The sequence below is a fragment of the Aethalodelphis obliquidens genome, unplaced genomic scaffold, assembly GCF_003676395.1.
Source record: "Aethalodelphis obliquidens isolate GAN/ISIS:26980383/991018 unplaced genomic scaffold, ASM367639v1 scaffold131, whole genome shotgun sequence".
Classification (NCBI taxonomy): Eukaryota; Metazoa; Chordata; class Mammalia; order Artiodactyla; family Delphinidae; genus Aethalodelphis; species Aethalodelphis obliquidens.
The window spans coordinates 491,312-507,111 of record NW_020838075.1 but is presented as its reverse complement, the minus strand read 5'-3'; the positions used below and the strand labels follow the sequence as shown (position 1 = coordinate 507,111).

General features: G+C 53.4%; 2 protein-coding genes across 15 annotated transcripts; one reads left to right on the top strand and one right to left on the bottom strand.

Moving 5' to 3' along the window:
* Nucleotides 1–297: 297 nt before the first annotated feature.
* On the bottom strand, nucleotides 298–11,352 carry BAG6 (BAG cochaperone 6). 14 transcript variants are annotated; one of them, XM_027099447.1, is made up of 26 exons: nucleotides 11,081–11,204; nucleotides 10,290–10,410; nucleotides 9,139–9,256; nucleotides 8,829–9,025; nucleotides 8,539–8,592; nucleotides 8,304–8,378; nucleotides 7,451–7,689; nucleotides 6,833–6,962; nucleotides 6,146–6,343; nucleotides 5,676–5,928; nucleotides 5,244–5,321; nucleotides 5,025–5,132; nucleotides 4,790–4,902; nucleotides 4,594–4,681; nucleotides 4,105–4,388; nucleotides 3,405–3,702; nucleotides 3,077–3,246; nucleotides 2,831–2,884; nucleotides 2,616–2,718; nucleotides 2,400–2,524; nucleotides 2,074–2,220; nucleotides 1,914–1,973; nucleotides 1,660–1,803; nucleotides 1,471–1,578; nucleotides 780–926; nucleotides 298–488 (listed from the first exon to the last, which is right to left on the bottom strand). In XM_027099447.1, exons 2-26 carry the CDS (start codon nucleotides 10,395–10,397, stop codon nucleotides 393–395), a joined length of 3,495 nt encoding a protein of 1,164 aa, XP_026955248.1. In that variant the 5' UTR covers nucleotides 10,398–10,410; nucleotides 11,081–11,204; the 3' UTR covers nucleotides 298–392. The 14 variants fall into 14 exon arrangements, with proteins under 14 accessions (XP_026955248.1, XP_026955247.1, XP_026955246.1 ...); XM_027099446.1 differs by having other exon boundaries at nucleotides 11,053–11,186; XM_027099445.1 differs by lacking the exon at nucleotides 11,081–11,204 and adding an exon at nucleotides 10,894–11,006.
* APOM (apolipoprotein M) lies at nucleotides 10,786–15,733 on the top strand. The gene is made up of 7 exons (XM_027099472.1): nucleotides 10,786–10,894; nucleotides 13,271–13,815; nucleotides 14,198–14,352; nucleotides 14,642–14,715; nucleotides 14,809–14,907; nucleotides 15,086–15,184; nucleotides 15,591–15,733. The coding sequence occupies exons 2-7, from the start codon at nucleotides 13,702–13,704 to the stop codon at nucleotides 15,614–15,616; spliced, it is 567 nt and encodes a 188-aa protein (XP_026955273.1). The 5' UTR covers nucleotides 10,786–10,894; nucleotides 13,271–13,701; the 3' UTR covers nucleotides 15,617–15,733.
* The last annotated feature ends 67 nt before the right edge of the window (nucleotides 15,734–15,800 follow it).

Genomic DNA, 15,800 nt, shown 5'->3' with positions numbered 1-15,800 from the left:
GCAATTAAATGGTTTGAGAGCCCTATCCTAGCATGTACTAGGATATAGGTTTCTTTAAACCATGTAGGTTTCTTTCATCTCATTTACAGTTTTCCTTGAAAATGGCTGACCTCAAAACAAGCAGGCTTGTACACTTGTTGTGCTGCACGAACAGTAAAACATCGTACTGCACATCTGCTCGTGGTGAAATGTTAAAAGCTGTCTAGTATAGGTGGGTTCCTGGGAATTAATTTATAAAACCAACTTCATAGATTAAGGGGCTTAGACTACTTAACGAAGACAATTTAGAGACCAAAAGAAAGAGCCAGGAAAATCTGACTTTATTTCTTAAATACTGTGAAGGAAGAGGGGAGAAATGGTCCCCTGATGATGGAGGGCCATGGAGCAAAGAGCTAGGGATCCTCAGCAAAAGCCCTGTGGGCATTAGGGAAGCGCTGGGGGCTGTAGTTAGGGTCTTCCTGCAGTCGCTTTTGTATATCAGCCCGGAGCTAGAGAGAGAGAGCAAAGCAGGTTGGAGTGGTACTGACCCAGCCCCTAGGATCCCAGCAAGCACACAGAAGTCATCCCTCAGGAGCTAACATTTCCCCACCAGCCATGTACTGTTCAGTAGCCCAATATGGCATCACTGAGCCTTCCCAGATGCCCCTAGGGGAAAACATTTTAAAACCAAGTAGTAGCCCCAGACTGACCAGTTCATCTCTGAAGGGATCCAGGGAAGAGGGACCCTAGCCCAATCCCTCCCACTAGACCATCCCTATGCTGCTTCAAGGTGGGGGCACCTGCTGCCTGTAGCTCTCCTGAACCTCTGGTGCCTCCAGGTCCCGGCTCAGGCTCTCGGGGCTTGTCAGGGGCCGAGCTCCGGCTGCCTTAGCTGCCCGGCTCACGGCCTCTGAGAGAAGCAGCTGGGGGCCCTCACCCTGCATGGTCTGGGGGATGGGGTTGAAAGGGAAAAGAGGATCAACATCAGATCCAATGTCACCACCCAGCTCACCCTTTCCATGAGTCAACCACTGAGTCTCCATGCTAGCGGAGAGAAGGGAAACAGTCCATGTGTCATTTTGACAACAGAAATGCCTTCCTAATTGTGTTTGGCTCTGGCCAAAAACACCATTGAATGTGCTGGACTTGGTCTTCAAAACAAGAGGGGCAGGACGGGTCAAGCCACCCAGTATTCACAGCTAGCTAGTCCACAAGAGGAAGCCCACCTTAACGACGACGGGCCCTGGTCACATGGGGATTGGGCAGCTGAGGGATGACAAGGACTGCTGACAAACAGACTAATATAAAAGTGTGTGTGGGGCAACAACCATGAGCAAGTCTGAGCCAGAAAAGTTTCCTCATCAAATCAGGGGACCAAACTAGGAAGAATTCTTTCCAGCTCTAATTAGTTTGACTCTAAGCATAGTCTGACTCTAAGCACAATAGGGGAATTCAGATAAAGAGCGATCCTCAGGGAAGAGGCAAACCAACCTTGCGTCTCTTGGCAGGCATACCACTGAGGTAGGCATCGCTCAGTGGGGGCTGCGGTTTCACCTTCCGCTGGCTGTGAATGTCCTGCTGGATAATAGGAACCCATTCCTGGGGAGGAAAAGATAAAAAAATAGTCATTCCCACAACTTTCAGCTGCCTTAGCCCACTGGACCACCTCCTGACACTCACTGGGGGGACTGCAGCTGCCCAAGGTTCTGTCTCGGCTGAAGCTCCATCCTGCTCGTCTCGGGAGCCTCCCTCAGGAGCAGGAGGCGGACCTCGGGACATGGCCTCTTCTGCTGTTGTCCCAGGGGCTGGAGAAGCATTCTCCCGCTGGCAGTCAGACAGTGGGAAGACCCAGGCTTCAGAATTCTCAGCCTCCAGCCCTTCCGGCCCCAGCCCTCCACTCCACATTATCTGGCTCCTCGACCTCTCCCTGGTACCTGAGGCTCAGGGGGAGTTCTCTCTGATCCCTGAATTTCCATTGGCTCCTCAGGAAGCGTCTGTGCAAAAGGACAGAGAAGGAGACCACCACAAAAGGCCCTCTCAGATCTCTGCAGTTCCTTCGAGTCCCCTGACCCCATAGCCCATCAGGTCCCTTACCTGAGGGGGATCACCAACCCTGCGAACATATCTGAGAATGGCATCAGGGCCTACAGGCATGTGCTCCAGCACCACCTGAAGCCTCAGTCCCATCATAGTGGTGAGCCAGCTCACCAAGGACGGATTCACTCCACGAGACATGCGACGCTGGGGGGCAGAAAGCAGACTTGGAACACAAAACCCTCAAACAGCTTTCGAAAGGTACCAAACAGTAAAGGAGGGCAGTTTTGAGAAAAAGGAAAAAGAAAAAAAAACTGCAAGATACCAAAGAAAACAGAAACCTGAGGAAACAAAAGGCTGGGAATCTGGGGCTGGGTGATGCTTACAATTCGGCCATTGATGACAGCAGCAAGCTCCATCTGCTGCCCCCCCAAGCAGTGCAGGTTCAGGGCCAGGCATTCAAACAGGCCCTGGTTACACAGCTCTAGCAAACGGGCCCCAAATCCACTGTCTGTGGGTGAGAAATAAGGACGGAATGCTGGCACCCAGCAGCCCTGCACATCCAACACGCCCCATTCACCTGGGCCCAGCGAGCCCCTGACCTGTGCAGTGCATCACGTGAGCAGCAATGCTATTAAACTGCTCTTGGAGAAATTCCAGGTTTGTCCGGATGATGTCCACACCTGGCTGAACTTGCACCAACGACTGAGAGACAAAACACACACAAGACCCCCAAATCAGAAGCCCTGAGAGACTGGGAGCCGTGGGCTATCCTGACCAGAGCCAGGAGAGGAGGGGATGGGGAAGGGTTACTCACAAAACTCTCCCGCACGTATTCTTCTAGCCCCGTGATCAATGTGTGGGTTGCCGTCTGGAGGGCGGTGTGGGGGGAAGAGAACAGCACAAGTTTAGAACCAAGTCCCACACCCCTCAAGACACTTCCCCCTCCTCCCCAACCAAGCCCAGGGCTTGAGCTGGGGCAGTCACAGCTTTAGGCAACGAACAAAGTTAGGAATAAGGAACTGAAGGTGAGAAGAGTTCTGGGCCCAAGGTCTTCATTTACCCGGATGTTACCAGGTGTGGGTTCCTGGCCACCCAGATAGTGCTGGTGGAAGAAAGATCGCAGCTGGGGCTGGAGCCGCTGCAGTGGCTGGAAATGCCCGTGGAGAAGCATCACCACATCCACCATGGAGAAGTTCTGGCACAGAAGAGAGAGCAGTGCCCCAAAAAATCCTAGGGACAGGGGCAGAAGGGAGCAGTGGTCTTTACCACCTGGCCTGCCCACCAGCCCATCAGCCTCACCCCACCTTGACAATACCCCTAACAAAGGCCATCTACCGTCCCCTGGTTGCCCCTCCCTAGAGAAGGCCAAGGTACCCCCATTTGCTCACCGAGAGCCCCATCAGCCCCAGGCTCAAAGATGTTGCTGGATCCACTGAGGCGTTGTATGAAAGCAGCGATACTTTCACTGCTGCCAGCCCGAGCCCCCAGGGAGCCCAGCAGGGAACTCAGCACACCCTGCACCACCGAGGTGAAAAACTCCAGCGGCAGGCTCTCAGGACCCAGGCCTCCAGGACTCCCTGCGCCACCAGAGGGGGACCCTGGTGGAGGCGCCGTCTGCTGTTCTGGGGCCGGAGGTGGGGGTGGGGGCGGAGGTGGCGGAGGTGGCGGAGCAGCTGTTTGTGTCGCCTGCCCCACAGAGAAAGAAGGAAGAACAGAAGACAAAGTGAGAATGGGGACAAGGGCATAAAAGGGCATCAGGAAGGCACAAATCAACAGGGGTCTGGAAGACGTGGAGCTCTATTCCAGTCTTTGCACCTTAAAGCAGAATACACACTGTAGCTTCTCCAGAGTCGAGTCAGGTTGAGCAGCTGCCTCTCTCCCTCTGATTGGGTTAGGTCAGAAGGCAGTGACCCAAATTACTATGCTTCGCTCTCCAAGCCCTGTTTTCCTCATCTCCAAAATGGAGGGTTCAGAGTCAATAAATTCCCAAGTTTCCTTCCAAGTGGCAATATAATGGCAACAAGACTCCAGTGCCTGGCTGGGCCCAGGAATAGGAAGGGTGAAGTGAGGAGCAAGCCAGCCACTCACCTGCAAGAAGTCAGTCATGCCCTGGAGAAAGGCAGGGACACCAGGCATCGCCACAGTAATGGTGGGGGAAGCCATGCCAGGCCCTCCAGCCCCTGGCCCTGCAGGCCCCAGCAGGTTCCCCAGGAGCTGAGAGAACTGAAGATCAGAGGCGGAGGGTTGAGGAGGTGGAGGCTGGGCAGGCCCCCCGGGGGCAGGGCCAGCTGTGGTAGCTGTGTTGGTGGTGCCGGCACTGGCTGACGCAGTGGCAGGGGCTGGAGGTGGAGCCATTCCTGGGGTCCCCTGAGCTATAGGGGCCAAAAGAGGAAAGTTGAAATCTCAAGAAAATCAAGACCTCACAGCATCTCCACTCTGGTCTTCCCAGTAGGAAAGCAAGAACAAAGGAACATGGAGAGAACTGGGAAGTGCCAGTGAGGAGACCGGGAAGGGAGCATCAGCCTTCAGAGCCAGGGACACCTCTTCAGTTTGAAGTGGGGAAGAACAAGTACTCACCCACAAGAACAGGCTGCATAAGAAGCTGCCCCACGAGGCCACTCACCATCTGGGCTAAAGAGGCGTTGGTACCCAGACCAGCGCCCGGCTGAGGGGAGAGGAGAAAGGCAGGCTTTCAGTCTTGGCCTCTCCATGCCCCACCATAGAACTTTCTCCCCACACTCATCCCCAGTGGAACTCCCCCACCCCTACTCACCAGAGCCCCCGAGACTGGGGGCCCCCCAGGATGGGAAGGCCGAGCCTGTGGAGGGGTGGGCCGGGCAATCACCACCCGGGTGGGAGCTGTCGGGAAGCCTGGCACCTGCTGTCCTGTGGGTGGCAGAGGGGAGAGACCGAAGAGGGCTGAGGGCCGGGCCCCGGCCTGCCAGTGGATGATGCCCACCACCGTGGTCCAGGCCCCACCTCCCAGGCTTCCCCTTTCAGGTCATTACCTGTGGCCGCGGAGGCAACAGCTGCCACCATGGCCTGATGTGTGATCTGGTGGGCGACGGCGTGCATGAACTCAGGGGGCAGGGAGGGCAGCTGGATGTGGGTGGAGCCTGGGGGGTGGGTCTGATGTAACCTTGAACCTGGACCCCCTTCAACCCACCCACTTGGTCCTACCCCTTCTCTACCCAGAGCTCAGCCTGCTCTGATGCCCTCACTCTTACCCAGGGTCTGGCCATGACCAGGGGGTCCTAGGGGGCCAGTGGGAGCACTCGGAACTCCACCGGGCTGTGTGCCAGAATCTGGGCAAGGAGACAGAGAGAGTGGCCCTGAGACAGGCGGGGCCAAGGCCTGACTGTATCCTCCTGAGATCGGCGCGCTTCAGGCTTCCACTCCCCCGACCACAAAGCCTGCCTTTCACTCCATCTAGCCAAGGAGGAGACACTCCCTTCACCATGCAAACAGCTCTCTGAGGACAAGTAGTTCTTCCTGCCCCTCCCCCCCCCACACCAACCAGAAGAGCTTCTGCGCGATCCCCCTGCCACCGCCATCAGCCCTGGCCTCCCCTTCCCCACCCTGGCGCCCTCACACCTCAGCGCCAACCCCACCTCCCACATCGCGCTGCTCTTCTCTGCCAGCGACTGTTCCTAACTCACCTTGAATGTTCATGTGCATCATAACCACGGGTTCCACACTCTGGTGGGAAATCCGGATGACCCTTGGGTGGCTGGCGGTCGGTGGGGGAGCCGGTCCTGGCGGGGGAGCCCCCTCAGCCAAAGACTCGACGGTGGTAGAAGAGGGGGCCAAGGACGAGGCCTGCCCAGGACCAGGGGGAGGTGCCTCTGCACTGGGAGTCGGGGGGGGCCGGGTCCCATTCCCCGTCATGGTCACAGTGGTCCCCACGTTGATCTGGACGATAGAGATGGATGGGGCAGAAGTGAGAAAAACACCAGAGCCTAACCCAGAGCACCCCACGACACACTGTACTTCTAAAGGCTCCTTCATCGTGCGTCACCACGTTTCCAAAGTATGCTCCCCTTCTAACCTCTTTTGAGCCCAATAGCTATGCTGGATCGTTCCACTGACAGCCCTCCATTCTCCCTCAGGCCAGACTCCCCTGACCCACCTGGATGGGGATGGCCGCCTGCTGGAGCACCATGGGGGTGGTGTAGTGAGACATGGGCCGGACCACATGCAGGTGACGTGGCGGCGCACACGCCAGATTGCAACGCAGGTCAGACAACGCCACAAAGGTGTTGCCCAGCAGCCGCAGGCTCTCCCCCACCAAGTTGATCAAGCGCTGGTCCTCTTCACGGCCCTCTTGCTGTACTCCCCGGGGCCAAACACAGAAAGGCGGAAAACATTAGGCTAGAATCCACCTCGCTAACAAAAACAGCACCTTCTTGAAATTATCACGTTCTGACGTCCTCTACGTCTTCAAGTACGTGCTTAAAAGCTTCTGTGTAGACCACATCTTTGCAAGTGAATTCTGTTTTATACACATTAACAGCTTCCTGATAAAATAAGCCCTACGATGAATCAGTTGCCACCTGCTCATCTCCCTTACTTTATAAACTTCCTAAATAACTCACTGAGGGGATCCAGAGGGTGCGAGGACAGTGACAGTGGCCATCATAAAGATGTCAGGGAGAAAAAGATCCTCCTTCTCTGTCACGGAGGAAAAGATCACTTCCTTCCAAATCTAAAGGGCAGCTATTCTGTCGAAGGCAGTGCCTTCTGCGGGGGGAAGGGGTGATCTGCATTTCTCCCTGCCCCACTGGGGAGTACTGGGCAAGGGGGTGGGCGGGCTCACATTGTTATTGTAGTCTGTAGTGGCGGCGGCGCCCAGAACCTCATAGTAGCGCTGCAGGAAAGGCTGGAGGCGGCTCTCAAGCCGCTGTAGCTCCTGAAGCACCTCGACATACTCCGCAGGGGAAGGATGGCTGTGGGCAACCCCAAGGGGCAGTGAGCCAAGGCTTCCCTCAGATTCCCAACCTCACCATATCTGCCCTACCTCTTCCTGGCCTCCCAGACCCCTGGCCCAATCCCTTCCTGAACTAGCGGAGCTTCCGTTCTTTAACCTCACCCACGGGAAGATGAGAAGAGGAAAATAAACTGCTTCCACCCTCCCCACCATACAATCCTGTACCTACAATGGCAAAACACTAACCCTAAAAAACAGACGGGGCCTGTGTGGACTCAGGAAGCACCACTTGGATTTCCTTGCCCCAGGGAGACCAGTGCTTCTGGCTCAGCGCCCAGGCCTAACCCCATTTACCTACACTGGAGCCCCTCCCTGCCCCTCAACACTAACTCTACAGGTATAACCCCTAAGCAATCCTTCCTCTCCCATCAGACCTTCCCTGGTCCTCATACTTCACTTAGAATCCCCAACCCACTCCTACCCCAAAAGGTTCCCTCCATCTCTCACTTGGGTGCGTTTGTGTCTGGGGCAGGTGCTGGGCCTGCTGGGGCTGGGCCGGAAGGGGAGAGCTCTGGGCTCTGGGCAGGGGCGCGCTCCTCCACCTCTTCTGCCTCCATGGGCTCCCGAGGAGGCACTTCACTTTCGACCGGTTCTGATGTTGGAGAGCTCAAGGCTACTGGCTCCGAGGCCACAGCTGGCGTCTGTGGGGGTGCCTGACTCTGCTGGGCTTGGGGTCCCCCTCGGCACTGAAGGTGGGGAAGAGTCAAGACACCAAAGGCAAGATGAGACAGCAGCAGAAAATTACTCAGGTCAAAGCAGACTGAGTGGAGAATGCGCTAACTCGGCTCCCTGAAGGCAGGGCTCTGCATCTACACCTGACTCCCTAGCAACTCCCTAAGACTTACACAAGTTAGATGTGTGATGAATACCTATGATGCTTGCAAACAAATTACTAAAAAAAAGTATGGCCTGGGGTTTCCTAACCTCCAAGAGAAAAGAAGGAAAGGCCACCGGTTGCAAAAGCAAACTAATAAAATTAGGCCATCCCAGTATAAAATATGATAAGCGAGGAATAGAAAAGCATGGAATCCGTATTTAACTGAAAAAACATGCCATGAGAATCATCTGACAAGTCTGCAACAAACTGCCCAGATACCCGGGACTTAGAGAATTGGCAGGGATGAAACAGCCTCACAAAGATACTTTTTCTTCCCGAAAGAATGAAGACTGCAAAGAGATTAGATTAGGAGGGGAGAATCCAGTGGATGTGGCCAGTCATGCCCCCACCCCTAGGCTGAGAGAAAAGGGGTAGGGAGGATGCAGTGAGACAGACAGACCCTAGCCAGCCCTGCCCACTCACCTCCATCCGGGATAGTAAGGTTTGTATATCCCTGATCATGTGCTGAGCCATCACCAGCCGTACTCGGGGCTCACTCTACAACAGGAGAGAGAAGATCGGGACAGGTCTGAGATAAGCCACAAGCTCCACCACCTATTAAACCAGGTCCCAGCCATCTCCTCAGCCAGATCCGCCCCCACTTCATGGCCTCCTTCTCCCAGATCCCCTTCCCTGACCCTCCCAGGCCTCGTGATACCTGAATCGGGGCCTGTTCCATGTTGATGTGAACATCCACAGCAGAGCCGTCACTCTGGGGAAAGGGTAAGGGAAGTTGTTCTGGGAGAAGTCAAATACTAAGGCCCCCGCACTTCCAACTGATTCTCTGGAGCCCCACCCCCTATCTCTTCAAAGACTGAGGCCATCATCAGACCACAGGGCCCTCCAAACCCAATCTAAAGACTGAGACGCCTGTCTTATAAGCTCTTGACTGCTACCACAACCAAAACTACCCCCAGAAAAACCATCCCATGTGAAACACAAGCTTACAGGAAGATTGAAGGTTCCAACCATGACATAGCTGTTGGCATTCCGGTCATGAACAGAGGCCCCAGGCCCCCGAGTACCAGGTGGGGGTCCCCCACCATGGGTGGCTGAGGCAGACCCTGTTCCAGAAGACGCTCCAGAAGGGAGCTGAGTCTGAGGAGGAGCCCGTTCCACAAGGTGGATAACCTTTCCCCCAACATCTGCAGAAAAAAAGATTTACACCGAAACATTGTATGATCAGGTAAACCCACGGCCTCAGCTCATCCCTCTGAACAGCAGCGGCAGCTCTGAACTGCCTCCCCCACCCCCTTACTGTATTCCTGGAGCTTCTTATCATCCTGCAGAACTCGCCCCTGATAGATAAGCCGCTGTTTCTCAGAGGGGATGCTGACAGAAGCAGCAATGTGCTCCTTAAACTCCTTTACATTCATCTGTAAGGAAGACGAGACATAAATAGGAATCTGGGAATGGGAGGAAAAGGAAGGACAGCAGAGGGACAACCGACTTGTGAGGGGTAAAAACCATCCCATCATAAAATCACTACCTGCCTGTCTTAACTGTGAGGTTAATTATTGTGCAAAGCCCTGAACTAAGGCAGCACCTGTCAATATACATACAATAAACATGAGGAACTTCAGGTTATAAACCTAGGACAAAACTACAGGGTTGAAAAACAGAAAAGTCAACTGACATTCTCTTCTCTCCTTCTCTGCCTGGCTCCCAAAGTAATGTGTGTGTCTACAGATACCGGTGACCCCTCCCCAAACACAGAACGATACCAACACTGTAATCTCAAAGCTAAAAGCAGTGACAAAGAAGATGGAGTAGAAAATCAGATTAAGGAAGGCAGACTCAAGCAAGAAGAAAGAAAAAAGGGCAAGCCAGAAAAACATTTTTCCTAACTAGACAACTGACTCTTAAAGAGTACCAAGCTGTTTACGTACATCTAACCACACAAGCCTACATGGTCTCCTTAAATACATGTAACACCGTGTTTAAAGCTATAAATTAACCACCTCAAAATTTTGTCTATTAGAGTTCTACCTGCATTATGAGCATTACAGCATCTGATTTCTATCCTTTAAATACACAGTACAGACGTCACCAGTTTTTGTTTTGAAGACACATTTGTATTTTAGGTCTGTGTGTTCTCTTTCCTTTCCCAAAGGCAGGAGCCGTGTCTCTCCCTTTGGGCTGGGATTCATCTATGATGTTGGAATACAGATTCCTCCTTCCTTCTTTCTCTCTGCACTGAGTTTTATCCAGGTGGAGTAAGGCAAAAGAAAATCTGCCTTCCCCAACAAAAACCAAAGAGGAAACATCAGAAAATGTTCTGGCTACAATATGAACAAAGGAATTAATGAAAGAAAATGTGAAAACCAGAAAATTAGGCTCTTCTCTCAGAATAAGGAACCTATAAGAGGAAGAGTTAATGGGTGTCTCCCAGAAGTACTGGGGTCTCACCTGGGCCCCCACAATAAAGGTCCGGGTCTGAGAGTCCAGGGTCTTCACCAGCACCTCCAGGCTGTCAGGTTCCTCCATAGTGGTACTGGTACTATCATTGGGCTCCATGGCCGACAGCTCTCTAAGGAAGAATGTTATGAGGGAGGTCCGCTGTCGCCCAGAGCAGATTTTTATATACCCGGAAGCCTCCCCGGCCCGAGACTCCGCCCCAATACCTAAAGAGTTTCTCTCACACAGGCACACACACTCACACCCTCCCCCATGCCCCTTCAGATTCCGGGGCACAGGGAGAGAAACACAAAGGGCAAGAGATCGACGGCACAGGGATCTGGAGGACGGCAGGTGGGAGGGCCTCCACGATGCCAATCACAATAAGGGAGGGCCAGTCGGGCTAGGAAGCAGAGAAGGAAGGAAACACAAGACCAGTGTCATCACTGGTCGCGATAAGACAAGGGCCCGAGAAGTAGGCAAACCCTGGGACAACGAGAAACCGAGGGTCGCGCCAGACTATGCGGAGAAAGTGGTTTCGCGCACGCGCGCCACGCCACGCCACGCCCATCGAACCCGCCTAAGTCGCCACAGACCCGAAATGACGGACACTCACGGTGGGCCAGCTCTGCTAGCTGACTGCCTCCCTCTTCCACCTACCCTCGGTGCTCTAGCAGAGCGACGCAACCAACACAGACCAAACACACCCCCACACACACCAAACACACACACACCCCACAACCCCGCAGCTCCGCCCCCGACTTTCCCACTGTACCGTCACTTCCGGCCTCCCCCCAACCTGCCTCCGATGGCCACTTCCGTTTCCGACAGTATTTGGGGATCGCGAGGCGGTACTTCCGGCTCCCCCCAGGTCCCCAAGCTTTACTTTTGTGGGGCACGACGAGAAAGTCCGCGGCCCCAAATAGTGAGTTCCTGGGGGCTAAACGGGCCGGGGCCGGCCTAGATGGGAGGGAGCCGAGCACCCCGAAGAGCCGCCGCCGCCGCCGCCGTCGCCCGGGGGACCGTACTGCGCTTGCGTGCCTCGCACTACGCATGCGTACACACTTAGGCATCTCCCCACCCCCGCCGGCGCTGTCCATTTGTTACGTGCGCGCGCTTAAGCAGTAGGGGGTTGTGGTGGCCCCTATAAATGCCTGAAAAAAAATTATCAGGTGGGACTCTTCGACTCCCTCGAGAGCGGCTTTAAACAGTTATATGGATCTTGGAGTTTGGAGACTGGAGATTGTGCCTCGCTAATCTATGTTAAAATCTTGGCCGGCAGAGAATTTGAGGCGGCACTGTCCTGGCCACCTAGAATACTGTCTTCCTCTTACCATCGTCCCCGTTGCGCCACTCCTTCGGCGCTTCCGGAAGTCACCCTTTCCATAGGCGGTTGGAGGTGGCTCTCGAGCTGATTTGCGTGCGGTGGCGTCGTTGGGTTTGACCTCCGTTTTGCCCGGTGGGCGTTTTGTGGCGCCATGTTCTTCCCCGGCGGTGTGCGGCCGAGGGGACACGCCATGTTTTGGAGAAGCTAAGGATTTACTGCCTTTCAGGACTTTTGTCTAAAAAAGGACGCCTCCGAGTTTGGGATTGGGAGCAAATAGAGTTACACTGGACCGAAACACAAGACTGTGACCCTGGGGAATTGAAAGGGCCGCCTAAGGGCTTCTGCGGGCCGGAGGTCCGGGGAGATTATCGTCCCTCTGTCCTCTTCTCCCCCAGCCCCTCGGGCAGGGGCCTGGGCCCCGCGGTGCTGCCAGTGTGCCTGCCTGTGGTGCCCACCCTTTCTGAGATTCGTAGTTTATACCTAAGTCCCAGTACTGTTTCAATTAAGAGTTCTAGTAAGCACCTGTACATGAGCCCCTAGTTTGTGCCAGCCAGTTTGCTGAGGGTTTCACGTACTGTCATATTTAAAAGGCTTTCAACATCTGAGATAAGTATTACATCCACTTTACAGGTGAGTACACCTAGGCGAATGTCAGTGGCAGAACTGACAAATTCAGGCCTACCACACTCCCTTGGGTCAATCACTTCTACTTTACTGCCACAATAACTTGTATCTTAGTTTTTTTTATTAAAAGTGTCAAATATTAGCCCAAAACAGTAATAATGAACCCTCATATACACATCATCCAAAGTTTATTCTTTTATTAATTAATTTATTTTTGCTGTGTTGGGTCTTTGTTTCTGTGCGAGGGCTTTCTCTAGTTGTGGCAAGCGGGGCCACTCTTCATCGCGGTGCGCGGGCCTCTCACTATCACGGCCTCTCCAAAGTTTATTCTTTTAACTAAATTGCAAGCCCATAGCAAGCCTCACCTCTCAGAACAAACCTTTATGGCAGTCTGTGGGTTATAAACAATTATAAAAGAAGCTCCACACCTTCCATTACATTAACTGCTCCACCCACTTGGCACTCACTACGCAATGACTGCCTCTTGACAATTCTTTCCCTACCTTCTGCTACTTGAGAACTTAATGCCCACCAGAGACTAATAAGTACTTTACAAACACTACTATTAATTATAGCGAATATTTATTTTGGACTTCTGTGCAGGCCTTTGCTATGGGCTTTATGTGCATTAGCTCTTTTAGTCCTATGAGATGGATGATTTGCTCATTTTACAGATGAAAAAACAGGCATAAAGGTTAATAAAGTTATCCAAGATCGATAAGTAGAGTTAAGGGTTTGGACCCACTCTGCCTGACACCACTGTCTGTTCTCTTTAACCACTAGATTATGTAGTCTCTTACTTATAAACATTGAGTGAATGAACTCATGTGTCAGCAAACTTTTCTGGGGGGTGTACATATAGTTTCCCCAATTAACAACTTCAGAGAGAAAGCCTCCCATCCACCATGCTCCAGCACCTGGTTCATACCTGTTCTAAAGCACTTACCAGGTTGTACTGCAATGATTTGTTTATACAGCTAGTTTTCTGTAGACTGACTTCTTCAAGGCCAGGGACTGTGTCTTATTCATTGTTATGTTCCAGGGCTTAGCCAGTTCCTGACCAACAGCTGGAACTCAAAAACTGTTTGCTAAGTGAGCGAATGAAAGAATCAATCCACTTCTCTTCAGTGCTGCACAGCACAGCAGATATCCCAGCTCAGATATGGGTTGAAAGACCACAGGCCTACCTGGAGGGCTCAGCTCTCTTAATTCCTGGGAGACCCTGGACATGCCAGGATGTATTGTGGAGTAGTTGCATTTAGAAGATGGGGAGGAAGTCCCAAACACTGTAAGTAATCCAGGCTTGGGTTGGAAAACAAGGTTGAAGTTACTCATTAGCAGGTGAAAGGGTCAAGGGTCGAGGCAAGGGGGCTGGAAGCAGAGTGGACTGAGCAGCCAGTCCACGAGGCAAGGGGGAGAGCAGTTAAGGCACCAGCCACTCCACGCAGACCCCCAGCTCCCTCCTGCCTGAAGATGTTCCACCAAATTTGGGCAGTTCTACTCTACCTCTATGGCATTCTCCTTAACTCCATCTACCAGTGCCCTGAGCACAGTCAGCTGACAACTGAAGGACTAGATGGGAAAGAGGTATGGACTGAGAATGTGGGAAGCTTTGCCGGGTTGGGGGTTGGGGGGCCCTTGAGAAGTGGCCTAGGATGACCAAAAAGCCACACTGGGAAAGGAAGGGAGGAAGAGGGTGTGGGTGTTGTGATGATGAAAGCAAGAAGTAAAAAAAATATTAGTACTGTGGCCATCAATGTGAAGACATGGAGAATTGGGAGGTGGGGTTTACTGAGGAGGGGCAAAGAGGAAAAGTCATTTAATGACTCCTTGTCATGGATCCAACCCTCAGTTGGAAAAAGGCAGCCAACACCTTCACCCCTAAGCATTGTCATTCTGACTGATGAAGAGGTTGGATGGATTCTGTAGTGAGACCCACCTTCTTCTGCTCCCCTCGTTGTCTCTCCAGTTCCCAGAGCCCCATCTGGGCCGGTGGTACTTTATCGCAGGGGCAGCTCCCACCAAGGAGGAGTTGGCGACTTTTGACCCCGTGGACAACATTGTCTTCAACATGGCCATGGGCTCTGCCCCCATGCAGCTCCAGCTTCGAGCTACCATCCGCACGTGAGTGGTGAGGAGGCAGAGGCAGCAGTAGGTACAGTCTCTGCCTAAAGTGTGAGCACCCACCCACAAAGAGCTGGGCTCTTTGGCATATCCATTATTCTTGGTCCACTTGAGTTCAACAGCTCTATTAGTTTCCCTCCGGAGAGATAGGGACCTAACCATCCCTTGGTAGCTTGAAACCCAAGGGGAGCCAGGCTTCAAGAGGGAATAAGATGAAGTAAACAGAGGCTGGTACTGAGCGGTTGAGATGTCACTCAGTCTTTCTTCCTTGTCACCACCACCTCTGCAGGAAAAATGGGCTCTGTGCGCCCCGGAAATGGATCTACCACCTGTCTGAGGGGAGCACAGATCTCAGAACCGAAGGTTGGTTCTCTCCAGCCCTCAGTCTCCTCAAGCCCCCTGGGCTTGCTTGCTTCTGTACCTCAGTCCTCACACTTGCCCCACCCACCCTGACAGGCCGCCCTGACATGAAGACCAAGCTCTTCTCCAGCGCATGCCCAGGCGGAATCATGCTGAAAGAGACAGGCCAGGGTTACCAGCGCTTCCTCCTCTACAGTGAGTGAGGGTGCCAGGCAGGAAGCGCTGGGGGGAAGCGGGAGCCGGGGGGCAAGAGAGCCCCTTTCTCTGGGCTCCGTGACATCATCTCAGGAAGGGCTGCGTGCTTCCGTGAGGGCCTCAGCAGGGGCGGTGCTGAGAAGCACGGGCTTTCACGGGCCTTGCCTTGCTCTTCCAGATCGCTCACCACACCCTCCCGAGAAGTGTGTGGAGGAATTCCAGTCCCTGACCTCCTGCCTCGACTTTAAGGCCTTCTTACTGACTCCCAGGAATCAAGGTGAGGGGGTAGGGTCCCACAGAAAACAACTAGGACTCACCAAGTCTTCTGTGAGTGCTGGATGAAAGGGACTCAAGTGATGTCACCAGGGGGCATGGCCAAAGGCCGACATCATCACATTGGCTGTGTTGACACTTCCATTTGTGTCACAGACTGCAATGGCACCACAGGGAGCCAGGATGGGCTCTGGGATACTCAAGAGAGGTTTCTGAGTTTGCAGTGGATAAAAGGGGCAGAGGGTCAGACAGGGGGCAGAGGTCTATAGGGAAAAAAGCCCTCAGAGACCCCTTCTCTGACATGGGGGAATGAGGGAGTACATTCTTCCTCATCCCATTACCATCAACCTTGCCTCTCTCCCTGGGTCTCCTTCCTTTTCATCCTCTTTTTTTCTCCCTCCTCCCACCAGAGACCTGTGAGCTGTCCAGTAACTGACCTGTGGCTTCATCTGTGCCCCCCAGATGGATACAGTAGGAACTGAGATTGTGGTGGGGGGAGAAGCTGGAGACTCTTAACTCCCTTTCAAGAATAAAGATGATTTTTCAATCCTCATCTCATTTGGGGGTTTGTCTCCCAACATCAGTCCCACTCCCCCCATTTCAGTACTCCCTCTGGACCT

Coding starts and splice junctions, on each gene's coding strand:
- BAG6 (XM_027099447.1), bottom strand. CDS start 10,397: ATGGAGCCCAATGATAGTACCAGTACCACTATGGAGGAACCTGACAGC. Junction 9,257..10,289: donor CCTTTATTGTGGGGGCCCAG/GTGAGACCCCAG, acceptor TCTTCCTTACAG/ATGAATGTAAAGGAGTTTAA. Junction 4,682..4,789: donor CCCCAGTCTCGGGGGCTCTG/GTGAGTAGGGGT, acceptor CTCTCCCCTCAG/CCGGGCGCTGGTCTGGGTAC.
- APOM (XM_027099472.1), top strand. CDS start 13,702: ATGTTCCACCAAATTTGGGCAGTTCTACTCTACCTCTATGGCATTCTC. Junction 13,816..14,197: donor AAGGACTAGATGGGAAAGAG/GTATGGACTGAG, acceptor TTGTCTCTCCAG/TTCCCAGAGCCCCATCTGGG. Junction 14,353..14,641: donor CTTCGAGCTACCATCCGCAC/GTGAGTGGTGAG, acceptor CCACCTCTGCAG/GAAAAATGGGCTCTGTGCGC.